The sequence below is a fragment of the Acomys russatus genome, chromosome 23, assembly GCF_903995435.1.
Source record: "Acomys russatus chromosome 23, mAcoRus1.1, whole genome shotgun sequence".
Classification (NCBI taxonomy): Eukaryota; Metazoa; Chordata; class Mammalia; order Rodentia; family Muridae; genus Acomys; species Acomys russatus.
Window position 1 is genome coordinate 24544686 of NC_067159.1, and position 20285 is coordinate 24564970.

The following is a 20285-nucleotide window of genomic DNA, read 5'->3' on the forward strand; positions in this document are numbered from 1 at the left end:
GCCAGGTCATGGTGATTTGCTTTGCTCACTGTAAAATCACATGGGAAGGGGGAGCTTTCCTTACAGCCAGGCGTAGACTTAAGCATATATCAATTATAATTCAGATGTTGTCTTTCTCTGAATCTCCTGTCTCCTTCATGCAAATGAGCGTCTGGAGCATCGTCTGAGGGTCTCTTGACAGATGCCTCCTACTGTCCCTCAGCGGCTGGCTTAGGAACTCTCATTGCTTACATGTCCAGGCCCATTCCTATGCTTGGTTTAAAATGCAGGCTCTGGTGCTCACCTGGGAGAGCCAGAGCTCCTCTCCTTCCAGGCTGGAATGGCTTTCTCTTCCTCGGAGGGCTGTTGAAACATGGGTTTCCACAGTAATGGAAGTTCCCAGTGCATTCTTGGAGCTGGCTTCAAGCCTCCAAAATCTGTTTTCCAACATTTCCCGGGCTCTGGCTACCCCAGCTTGTCAAGATCAGACTTGTAAGAGGGGTGGGGAGGGGGGCGGGTGTGTGTGTGTGTGGGGGGGGATACAGAAACACCCTTTCCACAGTCAGAGCAATAGTCATGGCTTTCAGAGTCGTGTCCAGCCAGCTAGTTCTGGCTGGGGAACTGGACCATGGCAAATTGACATGGAGCTCTCTCAAGAAGACTGAAGACATCTGGGGCAGGACCCTTTCACTGGCTGCTTTCTTCCTAAACCCAGCCTCTCTCCGCCGCCAGCACTAGGCCTCAGTATGAAGTCTGCTTATTTTACAGCCCTAGATTACTAGCATCTGGAGGTAATTATAATGACAGCTAACATTAGTGCTGATTCCTCTGCTGGGGTGTGTTCCAAGTCCTTACAGATAACTCCCTCATTTGGTCCTTATTAATATCATGTGGCATATTGTCCCCACTTAGCAGACAGGGAACCTAAGGCTCTACAAAGAATTAATGTCACTTGCCCAAGACCACACAGCTGTTCAATATTACTGTGGGCCTCTGGCTTGAGGTGGCCAGCTGGCCCAGGCTCTTAAACACTGTGATGTAGCATCTCTTAGCACTGAGACGCTAGTGAAAGAGCCACGTGTGATGGTGTTCACTTGTAATCCTAGCGCTTGGGAGGCAGAGGCAGGAAGCACAGGTCTTCAAAGCCACCTTTCGGTACATAGTGAGTTCAAGCCAACCCCGGGGCTGCCTCAGTCCTGTTGCAAACAGCAACAACACACTGTTAATGATGAAAAAGATGCAACTGGACTCAGATTCCCATAAAAGGTATGAATTTGCTGGTGATTTATGGATTTTTCTAGCCAATCTTCAGTTGAGATGCACAACTGTGGGTCTCGCCCGCCTCCTCCATCTGCTCAGACATTAGCTCTCTGCGTCTCATCACCTCAGACTCCTATAATGATGATAGGACTCAGATGCTAATTTACACATGGGTCTAGGCTGGAGGGTGTACCACCTTGCTCCTGGAGTTATTAACTCTGCTTAAAATGAGGCAAGCCGTGGGGCAGATGACGTGGGTCCTGCCTACCCCCGCCTCTGCTGTGTAGTATTATGGGCTGCTTTCGGCTGCTGGAGCGAAGATGAAGGACTCTTGGGCAGAATGTTCTTGATCCAGAGCCAGGTAGCTGCCTTTCTTTAGGAAGTTTTGCCCAATAACTCGTTGGTTGACGCCCTCCATAGCCAGAGCCTGTGCCAGGCTACTGTCTCCTTCCCCTCTTGACAAGATGGAGAGGGATGATGCTCTGAGGTGCTGTCCTCTAGGCATGACATGGCTGCTGCACACATGGACCCACAGCGACTGTGGTGGCAAAATTACGCCAGCTAAAGTTCCAGTATGGAAGACAGGATGTGGTGGCACATACCTTTAATACCAGTACTCGGGAGGCTCTTTGCTGTGAGTTCCAGTGATATCCAGGGCTACACAAAGAAAATGTAACTCAGAAAACAAACAAACCGACCAGCACAGAGGGGGGAGGATCTCCCAAGGACCCGCCCCCAGCTGAGGAACCTTTGGCAGCTGATGGCTGCTGATGGGGGAAGAGAGCCGCTTTTCTTTGTGTGGCCACTGGCAGATGCTCATGTGCACACGGGCACTTGGTGTGTAAATAAGTAAATAAAGGCAGACATGAAGGTGTGAGGGAAATGTGAATGTGACAGTGGGGTCCTGGGGGAGATGGAAAGAGAGATCTAAAGGTGGATGTGAACCAAAGTACATTGTGCTCTATGCACATATGAAAATTCCAAAGAATAAATAAAAATAAAATAGTTTAGAAGAACGCCAGAAATGGGAAAATCAGATTTGCCTTCTAGAATGATGTTCGAAATTGGACATGGCTAGATAGAGAGAAAATTGTATTATTACAGTTCGAGAGATAAGTGGCTCTTGAATTTTCCTGCTGTTGCTTTTTGTCTGGCAGTTGAAGAACATACAACTCAAACGGCTGGTGTGCACTTATGAACACTCAGTAGACTAGAGAGCCCAGTGGGTAAGCGGGGAAGGACAATGCCTGCTGTCCCTTGCTGATAGAAGGGATGAGGATGACTTAGGTCTTGCTATCTTTGAGCTATATGTCAAGTTCAAACTGGATATGGTAGCACATGTCTATACTCGCAGCCCCTTGAGAGGCTGAAGCGGGAGAATTAGAAATTCAAGGTCAATCTCTGTTACAGAGTGAGTTTGCAGCTAACCTGGGCTACATGGGACCTGTCTCCAACAGGTTGCATTAATCAATATATATGATTAAATGGTAAGCGAACATTTTAGAGAGTACCCGTTTCCTCCTCAGTGGTGACCTCGTGACATCTCTTCTTCACTCTGAGAATTAGTGCATAGATTCTCGATAGCAGTGTATAACTGTGTTTTTTAACGTCTGGTCTTCATCTCAAGGTATTATGGAAGGTCCATGTCAACACTCTCCTTTTCTCTCCTCTCTGGGTGCTAACTTGTCACCCCTCTCTCCTGCAGCGCTCAGTTACAGCCTGTGTGTGAGCATAGACGCCAAGAACAGTCATTATGGAATTTCCTCTAAGGAGTCAGGACAAGAGTCACAGAAGAGTCAGCTGAATTTATAGTTTGGGTAGTCAACTAAGGGTGTAAAATGATAAACAAATAAGCAAACAAACAACAACAACCACTTTGCATTGTAGCTAATGCTCTAAAGGGTGGGGAAGGGAGCAGGGGTCTGGATGTTGGGGCCTCTGTGAGGAGAACACATTAGAAAATAGGGGAATGACTTTTTGAGTGTGAGCAAATAAAAATTTCCCAGGATTGTAGTAGAACTGTCTGCCCATGTTCCGATCTCTGTCTGTCCCAGCTCAGGCCTAGGGTGTAGCACAGGGGTGTGAGACTGCTGATGGGGGTGACTGAAGAGGGTCTTGGTTCACAACATGGGTTAAGATTCAGTTATAGCCACCTTGAACGGAAGGCCCTAAATCATAGGCGAGGCTTTACAGTGACATAGAAAACTGGGGACCAGTTCTCCTCAGGTTGGTGTGTGGGTCCCATTGTTATCAGTGCCCCATCTTTATTCCGGCCTGTTGTTCCTAGCTATGGCTTCTCCCTCACAGTCCAGGATATCACTGAGGTGCTGGCTTTCATATGTCACCCTAGAGGTCCCTCTAACTCTGCAACCCAGTCTTCCAAAGCTAGACCTCAGTGAAGCATCTTATAAAAGACAAACGGTGAAGAACACCATCTTTGAACTGAATAATGGTATGCATAGGTAATAGAACCGCAGATAATTTGGGAGAAAAGCCACAGAAGCCTCACTCTGAAAGGCTTGTTCCTGCGGCGTTACCGAGTTCTTGAGGTGTTCAGGCTCTGCCTGAGGCCCTGCTATGAGGAAAAGGGAGAAATGTTCCTATCCCATGAAACTCAGAGTCTAGCAGGAGGAAAGGCAGATAACAGACAGTTGACAGCTTGCCATCCATATTTGAGTCTTCAGATGTGACTTTGCGTATTTAATGCCAAGAGCTGCCAGTGCCAACCACTGCTGTGTGAGGCCCACAAGAGTCCTAGCAGTCAGTCTTTTGCATCTTTGATATAAATTCCATTCATTAAATGTCCCTCACTGGGCATAGTGGCTCATACCTCTCGTCCTGGCACTCTAGAGGCAGATGTAAAAGCCAGCTGGGGTTATGTAGTGAGTTTTGGGCCAACCTGAGTTATGTAGTGAGTTCTAGGCCAACCTGGCTTATGTAGTGAGTTCTGAGCCAACCTGGGTTATGTAGTAAGTTCTGGGCCAACCTGAGTTATGTAGTGAGTTCTAGGCCAGCCTGGGTTATGTAGTGAGTTCTAGGCCAGCCTGGGTTACAACACAAGACCCTGTCTCAAAAAAGCAAACAGAATGAAAAACACTGTTGAATGCTTGTCCTAAGGTTCTGAGAGAGGAGGAGGGCAGGGTGAGGGAAGGAAGAAATGAAGGCTCACCCCGAACTCCACGCACATCACACCAGCCAGCACCACAATTAATCCTAAATCTGAATTTGCTTTGTTTGGTGGGAGAAGATTTGGGAGAATCTTTCCTTGCTGAGCAGTATGTGAGGACTAACTCTGTGGTTCTTTGAGGCATCTGGAGGGCATGCTGGGGAACTTGGGCAAGCACAGAGAGCCGGCCTTTCCCTTCTTATATAACCTTCAGGGAGTGGTCTCCAAACATGGTTTTGCTGGGAGCCCAGGAGGGGCCATGTTCAGGGTGCTAATACGAGTGGGAGTGGTTCTAAATCCAACCTGGAGCCAGTATCATCCTCCTAGAAACCCTGCTGCCGTTGCCGTGCAACGCTCTCAAGCTATTTGGGGTGAAGGACCGGTTTTTCACTTTAAGTTCTATTTTCACTTTAAGTTTTCACTCTTGAGTTCCCCAGTCTGCCCTAAAAATGAAATAGTGCATTAGAAAAATTAAACAACAACAAAAAAGTTATTCAATCTGGATATTTTAGTTAGGGTTTCTATTGCTGTAATGAAACGCCACGAGCAAAGGCAACTGGGAAAGAAAGGCTTCATTTTTCTCACTCTTCTGTATCACAGGTCATCATCAAAGGGTGGAGTTGGGGCAGGAACTCAATCAGAGCAGGAGTCTGGAGGCAGGAGCTGATGCAGAGGCCATGGAGGGGTGCTGCTTACTGGCTTGTTCCTGATGGCTTGCTCAGCCTGCTTTCTTATAGGCCCCAGGACCACCAGCCCAGGGATGGCCCCACCCACAATAGACTGAGCCTCTTCTTACATCAATCACTAATTAAAAAAATGCCCTACAAGCTTGCCTGCAGCCCAGTCTTATGGAGGCATTGCTTTTCACTTGCAGTTCCTTTCTCGCAGATGACTATAGCTTGTGTTAAGTTGACATAAAAATTAGCTAGCACAGGGGGCATCGCTTGAGAGGCTGAGGCAGGATTATTAATTCAAACCCAGCCAAGGCTACAGAAATAGCAAGGCTCTGTCTCAAACAAAACCGAAATAAATCACACTGGGGAGATAGTTTAGTGGATAAAGTTCTTGTCATGCAGGCACGAAGACTACGGTTTGGATCCCCAGAACTCCGCAAAAGCAGGTTAGGTTTGGCAACCTGTATGAGAGGAAGAGACCAGTGGTTCCTGGAGCCAGATGGCTAGCCAAACTATTCGAAATAGTGAGTTTTGGAGTCAGTCAGAGACCCTGCTCAATATAGAAGATGGCGCTCATTCAAGGAAGACTCCCAGTAGCAGCCCGAGACCCCCAAGGGCACCATGTGTGCATCTTCCCACATGCAGGAGCAAAGGGTCATACATTTATACCTATAACTGACTGAGTTGTTGGAAAGATGACTGAGCTGTTAAGAGCACTTGTTGCTCTTACAGAGGACCCATCTCTGGTTCCCAGCACCCACGTGGTGGCTCATAACCATCTGTGACTCCAGGTCCAGAGGACCTGACACCCTTCTTCTGGCTCTACAGGCATTGTATACATGCAGTACACGTGACGAAAGATGCAGACAAAATGCCCATACAAATAAAACGAAAATAAATAGAAGGTTTAAAAAATAATCCTTTAAAAGTTATTTTAAAGGTTATATATAACTCAGGCATCTATTATTAGACTTAAGGGACATAAAACTGCTCTGTCTGGTTAGACATCTTTTATAAGCTAACTTAATTCCTGAACTGGAGTTTGCTTACAGGAAAAAGAAAAAAAAAAAGTAAGAAAATTTTAGCCTTTGCTACCGGCCTCAAGGACTATCCTTAAGGCTATACTGCCCCTGAGGCCCAGAGTCAAAGGCTACTGGGAATTGCTGTCCTTCCCAGCTCCTTGTTAGGAGAGCTACAAAAGAGATTGAGGAAGCTCTCCTCAACCGGGAGAGAGAGAGAGAGAGAGAGAGAGAGAGAGAGAGAGAGAGAGCGATGAGGAGAGCGGGGAGAGAGAGAGATGAGAGAGGGCTAGAGAAGAGAGAGGAGAGGAGGAGAGAGAGAGGAGGAGTGAGAGAGAGAGAGGAGAGAGGAGAGAGAGCACACTCGCTGTTTCCCTCGACCCTTACACCTCTTGATCAAGGCTCATCGCTTTGCGAGCTGATTTCCCTGCCAGAGCTTCATGCGCAGGTGATGATTTTGCTCGATACTTGCAGCTGGAGAGGTGAAAGTTCACGACTCTATTTGTAACCCATCTCCAGTTCCCTTTCTTGAACGCACCTTTGGGCCTCCAGTGGTTGTTCAGCAAAGTGGAGGATCAGCGAGGTGGTGGTCATCTCTGGCTGGCATGGCCTGGCTTGGCCCGGGGAAAGGGGAGGTCACTGTGGACTCTGTGTTGCAGTTCTCCAAGGAGAGGCACATCATGGATCGGACCCCCGAGAGGCTGAAGAAGGAACTGGAGGAGGAGCTGCTGCTGAGCAGCGAGGACCTGCGCAGCCACGCCTGGTACCACGGCCGGATCCCCCGACAGGTGTGTGCTCCGCTCTCCTTGGGCAATGTCACATTGATGGCGTTGTCGGGTCCTGCTCAAAGATTACAAAACTCTAGTACTACAAAGTGGCGTAACTTAGACCTGTCTCTAAAAAAGACTTCTGGAAGAGCCAAAAGTGGGACTCCAAATACATTTTCAGTCACCCTGGGGTCTACCTACATGTGGGTAGGAGGCCACAGCCGCAGTAGCAGCTGCCGGAAGTAGGGTGGATGGCTGGGTTCAGACAATGAAACTCTTGGCCAGTGGCCAGAGCCTCCTACTGCTTGGACCCTTTTTTGAAGGCAGTGACTTATCTTAGTTGACAGGGCAGGTGGCAGAGACTGACAAGGACAGACACACACACACACACACACACACACACACACACACACACACACCAGTGAGGCCAGCACAATGTCCATTCTCTCTGTTTCTTCTTTACTGGGTCCTGTGATTCAAAGATGAGGAGGAAGGGGGTTCTACAGCTTCATGGCCCAGGGTATCTTTCAGGTGGTTGTCATAAATAATGTTTTTATTTAATACTGTGAGAACTGAACAGTAGATTAAGTCTGCAGAACTGAAGTGTACAGTTGCTCATGGGTTTTCATTATAAGCATAAGCTGTGCAGTCATTAAGCAAGGACAACATAAAAGGAAATGGATGCCCGGGTGTAAGGAGAATGGTGGCAGGTGGTAATATTGTCTTTGAGGTAACAGGTTTCACTTTTTAAAATTATTACTACATTTATTGATTGATTGATTGATTGATTGTGTGTGTGTGTGTGTGTTTGTGTGTGTGTGTGTAGATCAACAGACAGCTTATGGGAATCCTTTGTCTTTTTCCACTATGTGAGTCTCATGGATCTGAACTCAAGTCATCATGTTTGTCAACAGCAAATACCTTTACCTGCTGAGCTATCTTGCCAGCCCCATTTTTTTTCACACTATCAAAGAAATAATTCTTATTCTGATCTTGAAATATATACTCTTTTTTTTTTTTGTAATCTTAAAATCAACTATAGAAAATACAGATAAAGGAAAAAAAATTAAGCTCTTGTCCCTAATTGTCTCCTCTGGGGGCAGCTGTTATAAACATCTTGGTGTCTATTTCTCCAACCTCCTCCATCAAGTAGGAGGTCTTACTGCTTTCTGTGGCCCACTTGCTGCACTTAATGATGTGCCCTGGGAATTCGCTCCGGCTGTAAAATCTTCTCTTGCACCAGCGGACACTGCATATATGTCCATCACACACACACATCACAATTTATGGGGTACTTAGAGTGTCCCTAGCAGTCTGAGCAACACCCTGTAAGATCAGTACCATGCTCAGACCCTATAATTCTTTCTGCTGGCTCAATTCCGGGAAATGGAATTTCTGTGTGAAAATGTATTTTAAGGTAAAGATGCAATTTTAAAGTAACCATAGCAGCATACTATTCTAAGCTAGCAGAAAGAATGGCGTCACTCGTGTGCTAGAATATCCTAGAAAAAGAAAATGCCATCACTGCTGTCCTTAGTGTGCCAGGAGGGTGAGTTGTCAGTAATTCATTCTTCTTGACTGGGTAACTGAAACTCCATAGCCGTGACAGCAGTGTGTGCAGCGTTTCATCCCTTTAAAATTTCCAGCCACTTTATACACAATAGCATTGTCTGCATCTTATAGATGTTGTAACTGAGCCACAGAGCACTTATATAATTTGTTAAGTCACACAGCTGAGGCAGAATCCAAACCTAGGAGGCCAGGCTCCAAAATGAGCGACTGTATCACAGTGTAATTCTGTGTGGTTACCTCTTTGGGGGTTACTTCTTTTTCATATGCAAACTATTATCTTTACAATAACTCTGAGGTGAGTGAACCTCAAGCGACTCTTTTTTCTAGCCTGCCGACATGTCCAGAACCCATTGTGTTATCCCTGGGCTCATCCACTCTGTTGATGGGGACCTTAGGGGGACGTCTGGGGACCCAAACAGCCTCTTCCTCCTCCCTTCACTGATTAGAAGGAAAATCAGACCCAAAGAGCACACAGTCCCATTTCTTCGTACTGCTTTCCATCCTTCAAGTCTGTGCTAATGTCATCTTCTTGTGACATCTTCCTGGCTACCATCATTTGAAAGATAGTCCTCGCAAGCACCCTCTCTCCCTTCCAAAGTTTTCCTTTCCTTGGTTTCATAACATCTGAGACACTATAGCTGAGGCTGCCTGTCCTGAGAGTGCTACAGCAAAGCCCCCAGGAAGTCCACTTAGTCACTGCTGTGTCCCCTGAGCCCAAGGTAGGGCCAGGCATGATGGTCAATAAACAGTTTGGGTGTTTTTGTTTGTTATATTGCTTGTTTGTTGTTTTGTTTTGTTTTTTGAGAGAGGAGGCTGACCTTAAACATATTACATATATACACCAGGCTGGCCTCAAACTCCCAGCCCTCCTGTTATAGTCTCCTGAGCACTGGGATTACAGTGGTGCACAACCATAGCCAGCTAGTAAATAGTCTTTGAGTATGACTTTTAACAAATTAAAAAAAAAAAAAATGACTAAAGAAGGAGTGCTAGGAGAGAAAATGTTCATCGTGCAAGCACAGGGATCTGGATTCAATCTCCAGAACCCGGATTCAAAGCAAAACAACACCATCATCATCATCAACATCATCATCATCAACAACAACAGCAACAAAATACAAACAAACAAAAATCAGAGAAAGCCAGGTGTGGTTACAAACACATACACTGGGGAGGCAGAGAGAGGCAAACCCTTGGCTTGTGGAAGATTCTGTCTCAAAAAAAAAAGGGGGGGGATTGTGCCTAAGGAATGACCCCCCCCCACAAGGTTACCCTCTGGTCCCTGCACACATGCACACACATGTGCACACACAGAAGAGACACAAAAGCACTGCCTTCTGTTAAGCCGTCCCGATTTGCCTGCAGGTATCTGAAAACCTTGTGCAGCGAGATGGTGACTTCCTGGTTCGTGACTCCCTGTCTAGCCCCGGCAACTTTGTCCTGACCTGTCAGTGGAAGAACCTCGCTCAGCACTTTAAGATCAACCGGACTGTTTTGCGGCTCAGTGAGGCCTACAGCCGCGTCCAGTACCAATTCGAGATGGAGAGCTTTGACTCCATCCCCGGTCTGGTACGCTGCTACGTGGGCAACCGGCGGCCCATCTCCCAGCAGAGCGGTGCCATCATCTTCCAGCCCGTCAACAGGACAGTGCCCCTCTGGTGTCTGGAGGAGCGCTATGGCACTTCGCCGGGCCGAGGCTGGGAGGGCAGCCTTGCTGAGGGGAGGCCGGATGTTAAGAGGCTGAGCGTCACCGTGGGCAGCATCCAGGCTCGGGAACACAGCTTACCCCGGGGAAACCTCCTCAGGTAGGTCTGTGGGGGTTCTGGGGGCCAGACTAAGCCTGAGGAGAGCAGAGGCTATTAACTACACTCACTGTTAGTGGGCAGCTGTTCCAAGGTGTGCACGACCAATTCCCGGTTAGAGTGCACTACAAGCCAATGGTGGAGCCGGGGCCCAAATGTGTGCTGCCGCGTGTCTGTAATCTAAGTGCTTTGAAGATGAAAAGGGGGTTGGGGGAAGGCCCCAATTTCAGGGCCTTCTCAGACTACGGAATGAGACCCTTATCTCAAAAAACAAACAAACAAACAAACAAACAAAAAACAACAACAAAAAAAGAAAAAAGAAAAAACAAAACAAAAATGGTCTGAGCAGGGAGAAGTTCATCTGACAGCAAGAGGAAGTTTGGGGAAAACTGCAAAAAAAAAAAAAAAAAAAAAAAAAAAAAAAAAAAAAGAACGTGTTCTGGGGTTTAGTGTGAAGCAATCAAGGGCCAGAGGAGGGTTGATTGATGGGTCAGGCTAGACCAGAGGGTCTATAAAGAGAGGGACAGGGACTCAAGGAAAACCCTAGTTAACGGTAGAGGCCTTTGTGCCAGTCTAAGGGGCTACAAAGGTTTGACATGGTGAACAGTGACTCCTGAAGCCGAACTGAGTAGCAGAAGGCACAGACTGAGGAGAGACGGAAGCAGGAAAGCCAGCGAGGGTTTCAGGGAGGGCCCAGGCTATAAGGGCTCTGAGGTTTTTGGGATTGGAGAGAGAGTGGCAATATCCCAGTGACTATGGGGAGAGATGCATGCCTTGAAGGAAAAAGTCATGTCACCCAAGCAGGACTGTGGGCGTCCCTGAGTGTCAGCATCCAGCAGGGGTCAGTGCTGAGAATTCGGACTAGGGACTGGTTGTGGAAACAGGGTTGACTTGGAGAGAACAGGTGGGGGTTGAAGGACTGGAGGTGTTGAGGACTGTACTCTGTGCCCCTGGGAATGAAGAAAAACATTCAGAGACCAGGGCAGGAAAGGGCTGAGAGGCAAGCTCTGTGTTCGCATAGGCCCTGGCTTGCAGAGCTGAGAATCCTTCACAGAAACTGCCAGAGCCTGTGTGAGGAACGCTGAGGTGCAGACTGGCCCCTGTAAGTGTGCAGCACCCTGTCCCCACTCCTCCGCTCCAGGCTTCTGAGCTCCCGTGTATCATAAGTGAACGTGTCCATTTGCTTTTCTGTCTGGGCCAAGAGAAAATACAAACTATAATTTCTTTACTGCAAACGCCTTATGAAATTCAGGACTGTGTGAGCAACATAAATTACAGCTGTTCCCTGGTATGTATTAGTCAGCAACTGACTCAGAACCAGTGGCTCGGTGCTGGTTCCATGTGGCTAGCTGTGCAGCCTGGGGCAGGGGCCGTGACTACTCGGGGACCCCGTTTTTCATCTGGAAGCATAGAAGCTATGAGTGTTAATTGGTGTAGGGAATGGACAGTATTTACAAACGGCAAGAGCAACTCTTCGTGGTAGCCAATACTCTCTGCCGGGGAGGCAAGAGTCGCCCTGCCATAGGGGTGAGCGGGGAGGCAAGCAAGGATATGGGCAGTGCTATTCCGATTGTCCTCTGGAATGCAGACACTGCTACACCTTCTCCCAGGAAGCCGCCAACATACTCCTGGTGGGGGAAGGGTGACCTCAACATGACCAGTGAGTGACCTTAATGGGCTTGTCTTCCCTCCCCTGCTGCCCTTCAGCGGCTTCCCCACGTCAGCTTTGGCCGACTGCCACCTGCTCTGACATTGGGCGCGCTGCTCGGCTGGCAGCCTCAGGCCCTGGGCAAAGGTGTGTGTTCTCAGGCACTTTGCATTCCACTCGTCCAGCTGCTCCGGGCCCTTGGAATCCAGTCAGTCGATCACTGAATGGTGGACGCAGCTCGGACATCGGACAGCATTCCTCCGAAGCAATTGCCTTTTGTAATTTGCCACCCCCCCTCGGCCCCCATCTTGACTTACTTATCTCTTTGTGAGGTTGCTGGAAGTTTTTTTCGTTTTGTTTCCCAAAGGTAGGGAAGAGCTTCTGGTTTGTGTGAGAAGGTTTATGCTTCAGGGGAAATCACTCGTTGCCGCCTGGCTGGCCCTGTGTATCTATCTCTTCCTCCATCAAGAGGATCTGATCAGTCTACGGCTGGGTGTAATTAAAACAATCTCCAAATGGAATCAGGAAAGACAGAAGGAGTGGTGAAGAAAGTGTTTCAAGTTTCCCCTGGGTGGCTGGCTATACACTGCGCCTCCAAGTTGCTGTTTGGTGACCAGACTAGCCACCTTGCTTCTAACTCAGTGGTTGGAGGCCATACGGGGTGCTCCCAGTCCTGGCAGGCAGAGAGATATGACAGCCGCCTCAGGATCTGCAGATTATTTGGGGGATAGGGAGAAGGGAGTGCTGACCAGTGTCCTCCAGCTTCCTTCCTGCTGACATTGATCCATTGTGGAAAAGTCGAGTTAGTTAAATAAGCCATTCTCCCAGGGACTGGGAGCCATTTAAAGCTTCAAACACACACACACACACACACACACACACACACACACACACACACACACACACACACACACACACACACACACACACACACACACACATTCCAGTTGATCAGATGCCTTCCCACTACTCCCCAGAGGATCGTGACCCACTCACCCTGCTCTTTTCAACAGGATGGAAGGGCCGAGGAGGCATCCGAGGACTCAAGATGCTTTGGCCCTGGGGACTCTGCACACTCCATCAGCTCCTCCCACCTCAGTGGCCTTTCCTTTACTGTTAGAGTTTGCGCTGCGTTCATTCATTCTGGGAGTTTTCTTTCTATAACTTTCCCTGACATTGCCTAAAGAACGCTTTTGTTTTTTACCGCATAATGACACCTTTCTACCTGGTTTCTGGCTTCAGGAATAAAGAGAAGAGTGGCAGCCAACCCGCCTGCCTGGATCACGTGCAGGACAGGAAAGCCTTAGCCCTCAAAGCCCACCAGTCGGAGAGTCACCTGCCAATAGGTAGGTGTGTGGGAGTCTCAGGGAAGAGGGTGGCAGTGTAGCCCTGGGGTGTCTTGAGGCTTCTCCTGCCTGAGCAAACCACCAGGTTTGAAGACTAGGAAGGTTGCCAGAGGGGTCTGGTTGTGGTGGGCTGAGCGCAATGCAAGCATCCAAGTCCCATAACCAGCCTTTAAGGTGGGCATAATTATTCTCATTTTGCAGCTGAGGAAACTGACAAGTTATTAAGTAAGAGGGTCACCTAGCATTTGCACCAAGGTTTCTTATATTTCAAATTCTTTTGGTAAGTGGTGGCCATCCTGGTAGATGAGCCTGTTTCTTAACACGCCCCTCCTCCATCAATGGCTCAGTGGTCCAGGGGCTGTAGATGCAGTAGCTGTCTGCAGACACCTTGCTGTTTCTCTGTACTTTTTTTTTTTTTTTTATGGTCAGGAGAGTGGCGAGGTGTGGGACTTGGGAAAGTCATAAGCATTTAGTGCCAAGTAGGATCGTTTTTCATTTCTTTTATATGTAACCTTCCATGGTTACATATAAAGTGCCCCCCCCCCAGTGCCCCTTTTGTAAACTGTTTCGGTGTGGCTTATCTCTCGGAGTGTCCGGCTACCTTCCTTGCATCTCTCGCTCTCTCATTAATGCTGCCTAAGATCCACCCCAACTTTGTGACTCAGAGCCCTTAATGTTATGTGGCTGAAGACTTCTGTTTCTTAGGGCAGGGCTGTGTTATTCACTGCCCAGGACATGTTTCCCTGTTCTGACTGTCCCAACCTGCTGTGACCATAAAACGGTGTAAGAGCCCCAGCCTGTGGGGTTTAGAATCACCCCTAGATTGAGGTGGAGCCAGCGTAGCCTTCACAGTGTTCTAGACTGCCACAAACCGGACCGGGCGTGAGAAAAGTCACAGTGTTTTCTTTTGTAGCAGAGAGGGGAACCCAAGGGTACGGGGTGAGCGCTGGGACTGTCATTCCCGGTCTGTTTCCTGTTCTCTGACCTTCTCTTCTCCTCCACAGGCTGCAAGCTGCACCCCCAGTCTCCGGGTATGGACACAAGCCCTTGCCCCAACTCTCCTGTGTTCAGGACTGGCAGCGAGCCCACTCTGAGCCCGGCGCTGGTACGAAGGTTCTCTTCAGATACTAGGCCAGGGGAAGCGCTGAGGGGATCGGACAGCCAGCTGTGCCCCAAGCCGCCCCCAAAGCCCTGCAAGGTGCCCTTCCTCAAGGTTCCCCCATCTCCGTCCACCTGGCTCAACTCAGAGGCCAACTACTGTGAACTGAACCCTGCTTTTGCTGTGGGCTGTGACAGGGGAGCCAAGCTTCCCTCCCACGCTCACGACAGCCATGAGGAGCTACTGACAGCCAAACAGAATGGGGCATCGGGCCCCCGGAACTCTGGCATCAACTACTTGATCCTCGACGGAGGGGATGACCAAGCGAGACACTGGGACCCGCTGCCAGCACAGATGGCCGAGGAGGGTCAGGAAGACGAGACCAAGTTTGTGCCACCTCTCCTGGAGACTGTGTCATCCTTCCGACCCAATGACTTTAAGTCCAAGCTCCTTCCTCCCGAGAACAAGCCCCTGGAGACGGCCATGCTGAAGCGCACAAAAGAACTGTTCACCAACAACGACGCCAGGGCCATCGCGCAGCACATACTGAGTGTGGACTGTGAGGTTAGTGTTCCGTGGCTGCCCCCTTTCACCGCTGAAGCCTCTAGGAGGTCTGCCTGGCCCTACTCTGCCTGCCAGGCACATGGCTTTGTCATGGGGAAAAGCGCAGGTGTGGAGATTTATTTACAGGGTGGGGGAACTATCATCAGGCGACCTTTGCCCGGCAGGAAACTGGTAAACTTCACCTCGCACAGAGTGAGAGCAGGCCTGTCCCCTACCCCACCCCAACTCCATCTGCTAATGACAGGAGCTCCTGTGAATCCTTCTCCTCCTCCTCCCCCCTCTCTCAGCCCTGTCAGAAGTAGAGGTGGGGGGAGTGCGGGTTGTGGAGTACATTTTATTAATGATATGATGATCTCTGGGATAATGGTCTTCAACTTGATCTTGGTTGGTTTTGTTTTTGCTTTACAAGAATTGTTCGTTAGAAAAATTGTTAAGATGCAGATTAGAAGAAGAGATATAATCATACAAAATCCAGTTTCCTGGGCCTATGAAATGGCTCAGCGGGTATGTAAGCTGGTGCCAAGCCACAACCTGAATGCATCCCTCAGAGCCCACGTGGTTGAGAGAGGAATAACTCCTACAAGTCGTCCTCTGACCTAAACACATATCATGGCATATATACACGTACACACGCATACACTCACACACACGCACACGCACGCGCACACACACACGTGCGCAAGCATGCTCATACACACATGTGCGTGCACGCTCTCATGCAAACAAACACAAAATAGATAAATAAATAAATGCAATAAAAATCCCAAAATTCAGAGATGGCTCAGTGGTTAAGAGCACCCTAATTTGATTCCCAGCACCCACACAGCAGCTCACAACCATCTATACCTCCAGGTCTTGGAGGACAGACATCCTCTTCTGCTGTCTGTGGGTACCAGCCACAGACACACATGCAGGGAAAACACTCATACACATAAAATAAAATTTAAAATTAATTTTTAAAAATCCAGTTTTCTAACACTCACCACTGACAACACTTGATACGTGAGATACCAGGTCCATTAACACTTGTAAATAACACTTATCATACCTAGAGACAATTCCAAGCCCGTGACTCAGTTTACATCTACACATGCTTTCAGCACCCTCATTTTCCTATTGGGGCATGCGCCTCAGGAGCAGGTGATCTGTGTTCATAAGCTCTCAGTGTCCCTCAGATATAATGGGCATCTTGGGTTTAGCCCACTGTCTTGGTCTACTGCCGCTGACACTTGGGGATTGAGTGACAGGTAAGGCCTCAGTGAAATTTGAAGCCCCTTTTGAGTCAGCTCAGAGAAGACCATGTGTTTCAAAGGTTAGGGTTTGTTCAAAGGCTGGATTTTCCTTCCTGTGTCAGGAATCCTGCCTGGAAATCTAATGTCCTAACAATACCTCCGGGAGTTCTGGAGCTGATAAAGGGCTCCCCAAAACAACCTAAAGGACCACTAAATAACCTGGGTCAAAAACGCCCACTAGATGACCACAGAAAGTCAGTGCCTGAGGCTGAGGAAGGAGATGGTGTCTCTGCTTAGCAAGCCCCGAGGGAAAAGCCAGGGAATGGGATTGCTGTGAAAGAACAGATTTATTTACTGCGATGGTTGGGGGTACCCTTGGGCAGAACACACAGAGGGGAGGGAATTTGCTGTGTTAGAGCCTTGCTTACTGTCTGGTGCCAAGAGGATTGAGTTTCTGTCCCAGCAAGTGAGTTAGGCTAAGCCCTTGGGCTGAGTGTTCAGCGCCATGTTAGTAGGCTAGAGGTGAGATTCACACCTAGTGGGAGCCCCCAGGAAGGACCTCCTGGTGCATACAGGGATCTGTACTTACAGAACAGCTCCTTCCCAGTGAACCCTTGGGTATTTATGAAGGCTTGAGTGTCTGTCTAGAAGGAGGGAAGGAGGAGATGCCTGCCCACTCTTTACAGGTCTGGAACCTTCCCACTGCTTTTGATAGCCTTTGAAGGAAAGCCCAAGTCTGCTATCACTTTACAAGTCCGTTTTGTCTTCCTGATGAGCCTCCTCCCATATCTGTCTTTAGGCTTCACTGGGAGATAGGGCTCTTGGGGGAGTCCCCAGCAAGCAAGGAGAAACCAGCCTAGGCTCTGTTCACCCTAGCCTCATGGGCAAAGGCCTGCTCAGCACTCTGAAGATTTCCCTCCACCACAGTTTCCTCGCTTTCCCCCCAGAACTACTATCAGACACAGCACGTGCCCCCAATGGGAAAATTGTCTCCTACCCCAAATGCAGCAGCACCGAGATGGGGTCACCCAGGAGCTGAAAGCAGGCCAGGAGCAGCATCTGGGGCCACGTGCCCGTTACTACCCCCAGCACATGGTTCAGCAACAGCCACTTATTAGGGGCATCAGGACGGGGGTGGTTCTGAGGCCCGTCAGTGCCTAGCACCCCAACTCGGGAACCCCTCCCACATGCAGATGGGTGGTGCTGGTTCCTCACTCACCCTGGTGGAGCACAGCCCCTCTCCCACCTACCGTGTGTCTTTGAATGTGGCCCTCATTCTCTCTCCGCTTGTGCAATGGCATACTACCAACCCAGGTGGTCAGTGGAGGCGGAGACAACAGCGTCAAGCCCCAGCATGCACTTGGCCTGGCCCAGAGCAGGCATTGTTTATCACTGTTACATATGCAGCCATGATTGAGCAACTGCTGTATGTCAGGCTCGCTGGCATCTCTCTCCTGGACGGACCTGCCGTTTGGTGGGAACAGGATGAGAGGGAATGTGATGACAAGAACTTGGTCCACAGCATGGCTGGGAAAAGCTCTGGCAGGAGTGGTTGGACTTGCTAGGCTTGAGGCTAGGGATCGAGATGGGCGTTGGTAAGGTGAATGAAGAAAGTGTCTTGCAGGCTAGGAGGCAAATGTGCCAGGATTTGTGTCAAAAGCCACGGGGAGAGGGGTTGGTCTAGGATTCATTTGGGACAGGGTGGGGTGGGAAGAGCCTCCTTGTCTTTCCCAGTGTCTGTAAGCTTCTGCCTCCTGGCTCATTATAAAGTGGTGTTATAGCACTTTACCATCAAGTTAGGGACACAGACCCGTGTGTATGTGGTTGTAGGTCTGAGTCCTCTGCACTGTGGACAGCACAGCCAGAACACCCAGTGATTGGGCCTGACAGTCTCACTGCATTTTTGGCCTCTTGGTAGCTGAGTAGAGGGCCAGGCTAGGCCCCCATCGGGGCTCCTCAGGACACCACACAGTGGCCTTGATGCAGTGGAGTGTGGAGGAATGGGTGCAGAGGCTTCACAGAGTGGTGGCAGGTCAGACTTGGGGGGCAGGAGGAGCTAGAGGACCTCACCTTAGGGCATTTATCCCATCCTGCCAGCATAAGGTCAGCTCACAGGAAACACTGCCACTGCCTCCTCCTCCTCCTCTAATCCCAGGAGGACTTAGCCTAGGCTCAGTGTCCCTTAGTCCTCTAGCTCAGTTCTGGAAAGTGTGTGTAGGCCAGGAAAGGGACCTGATGATGGCTGATTTATACTAAAGTCACACCAGAGGCTTCTTGCTCTCAGAAGGGAGCCCTCAGAATGCCTACTGGTGCTTCCAAAAGATAAGCATGTCAGTGGTGAGCCTTTCAGTCTTATTACATGGAGTGTGTGGGTTACAGTGAACCTCAAAGAGGTACAGGGCTTAGCATCTCTGGCAGGATGATGGTCTAAATGTGTGAAAGGTATGGAATGCCTTGCCAGAGTCACGGGGGAACTCTTTCCTGAGATCTGGCCAGAATTGTCTCCTTTCCACACGGCCCAGGATTCACAACTTGTATTTTCAAATAGTCATTTGAACCCTTGGCAAAGCCCTTAAGAAAGGTGAATCTATGCTGTGGTGGTGAGCCTACAGCGACTCCTGCACCCTGTCCTGGGCTCCATCACTGAACAGCCAGCAGCCAGGTCCTCACGCTCATCCTCCAGGGCTGACAATAGTTGCCTAGCTCAGCTATGGAAGTTTTAGGTTGGGTTTCCTAAGTGCGGAACTCCCAGGCCTTTCTTGTGGCATGGTAAGAAGACCTCTGCTCTGCTGACACACCTGGAGGGATTTCGGTAGATGCCAGCCCACCAGAAGAAGCACAGGAACCATCTGGTGCCCGCCACAAGTCCAGACATGACCACTGAATCCCAGGGTCACACTGCAGTATGTCAGTGAGCTATCACGGCCCCAGTTTAAGGACATGCTGACTCCACTGTAGCATTTCAGCATAATGTGTACTAAGAAATGGTCAGGTCTAACATCCCAATTCCATTAAACTCATCATTAGAAATGAGATGGTGAAAAGAACACACTATAAAAAACTCAAAAAACACATTTAATCAATGAAGAAAATCAAGGAATTGGGTTGGGATGAGAGCTGGCTTAGACAAGGAAAGATTTTCTTTCAGGGAGGCCTCTCTGGAAGAGACGTGGGTATGTTGGTTTCAAATCCCTACATATGTTTTTAATGGCTTCCAGCCATAAGGTGCACTTACTGTACTCAGGAGGCATAATTAAGAGCAATAGTAGCCAGCCGTGGCTGTTAAGTGAGAACATGAGTGGCAAAGTCCAGAGCAGAGGAACGCTCTAAGCAACTGGTAGGTTACACACACACACACACACACACGCTGTTGGCAGCAAAGTGTTTTGCCAGGATCCAGTCTATGTGAGGGCAAAGCTCGAATAAATGATTGGTTCCCTGGCTGGGCATGGGTGCGTACCAAATCCTCAGGCTGTACAGACCATTTAGGGGTTCCCTCAGTCTTTTCCCACTAAGCTTCTCTGTGTGTGTTCATGTTCACTTGAGATATAGTACACACATGAGGGTACACATGCACATGTGAGTGTGCGGAGGTCAGAGAACACCTCAGGCATCCTGAGGAGCTGTACTCTTGTTTGAGAGACACTTACTGAGACCTGGGGCTTGCCCCTTGGGCCGGCTGGCTGGTGAGCCCCAGGGACCCGTGTGTCTCTGCCTCCTTAGGAGGCCACACCACCATAGCTGGCTGTAAGCATGGGCGCTAGGAATCAAGTTCAAGCCCTTCTCTGGACCACACTATTTCCCCAGCCCCTCACCCAGTTTTATGTTTTATTATGTATATTCAGATTCTTCAAACATCATACCTAAACGTTTCACACGCTGTCACTCCACACAAGTGCATTCCGTCTACAGCCACAGGGTTCCCATGTGCTGTATTTCTTTCCTCATGCTAAATACATCCTGGGGCCAACCCACTTCCTGATTCAGTGATTTTTCTCCTTGGCTCCTGGCAGGTTGCTAGGATACGAGGAGTCTCTGAAGACATGAAGAGGAGCATGGGCGTGAGCTCAGGACTGGAACTCATTACTTTGCCTCATGGACGCCAGCTGCGCCTGGACATTATAGAAAGGTGAGAGTGCACTTTCTTTTCTTTGTTT

At 49.1% G+C, this 20285-nt stretch overlaps 1 protein-coding gene across 4 annotated transcripts in view; it reads left to right on the plus strand.

Annotated features, from left to right (window-relative positions):
• Bcar3 (BCAR3 adaptor protein, NSP family member) overlaps nt 1-20285 on the plus strand; it is a 155768-nt gene that overhangs the window by 127439 nt on the left and 8044 nt on the right. For all 4 annotated transcript variants that reach the window (XM_051165614.1, XM_051165615.1, XM_051165617.1 and 1 more), the window contains 5 exons: nt 6758-6886; nt 9803-10242; nt 13130-13233; nt 14238-14896; nt 20142-20257. In XM_051165614.1, coding sequence (XP_051021571.1) covers nt 6758-6886; nt 9803-10242; nt 13130-13233; nt 14238-14896; nt 20142-20257 — 1448 coding nt within the window. The remainder of the gene's footprint in view (nt 1-6757; nt 6887-9802; nt 10243-13129; nt 13234-14237; nt 14897-20141; nt 20258-20285) is intronic.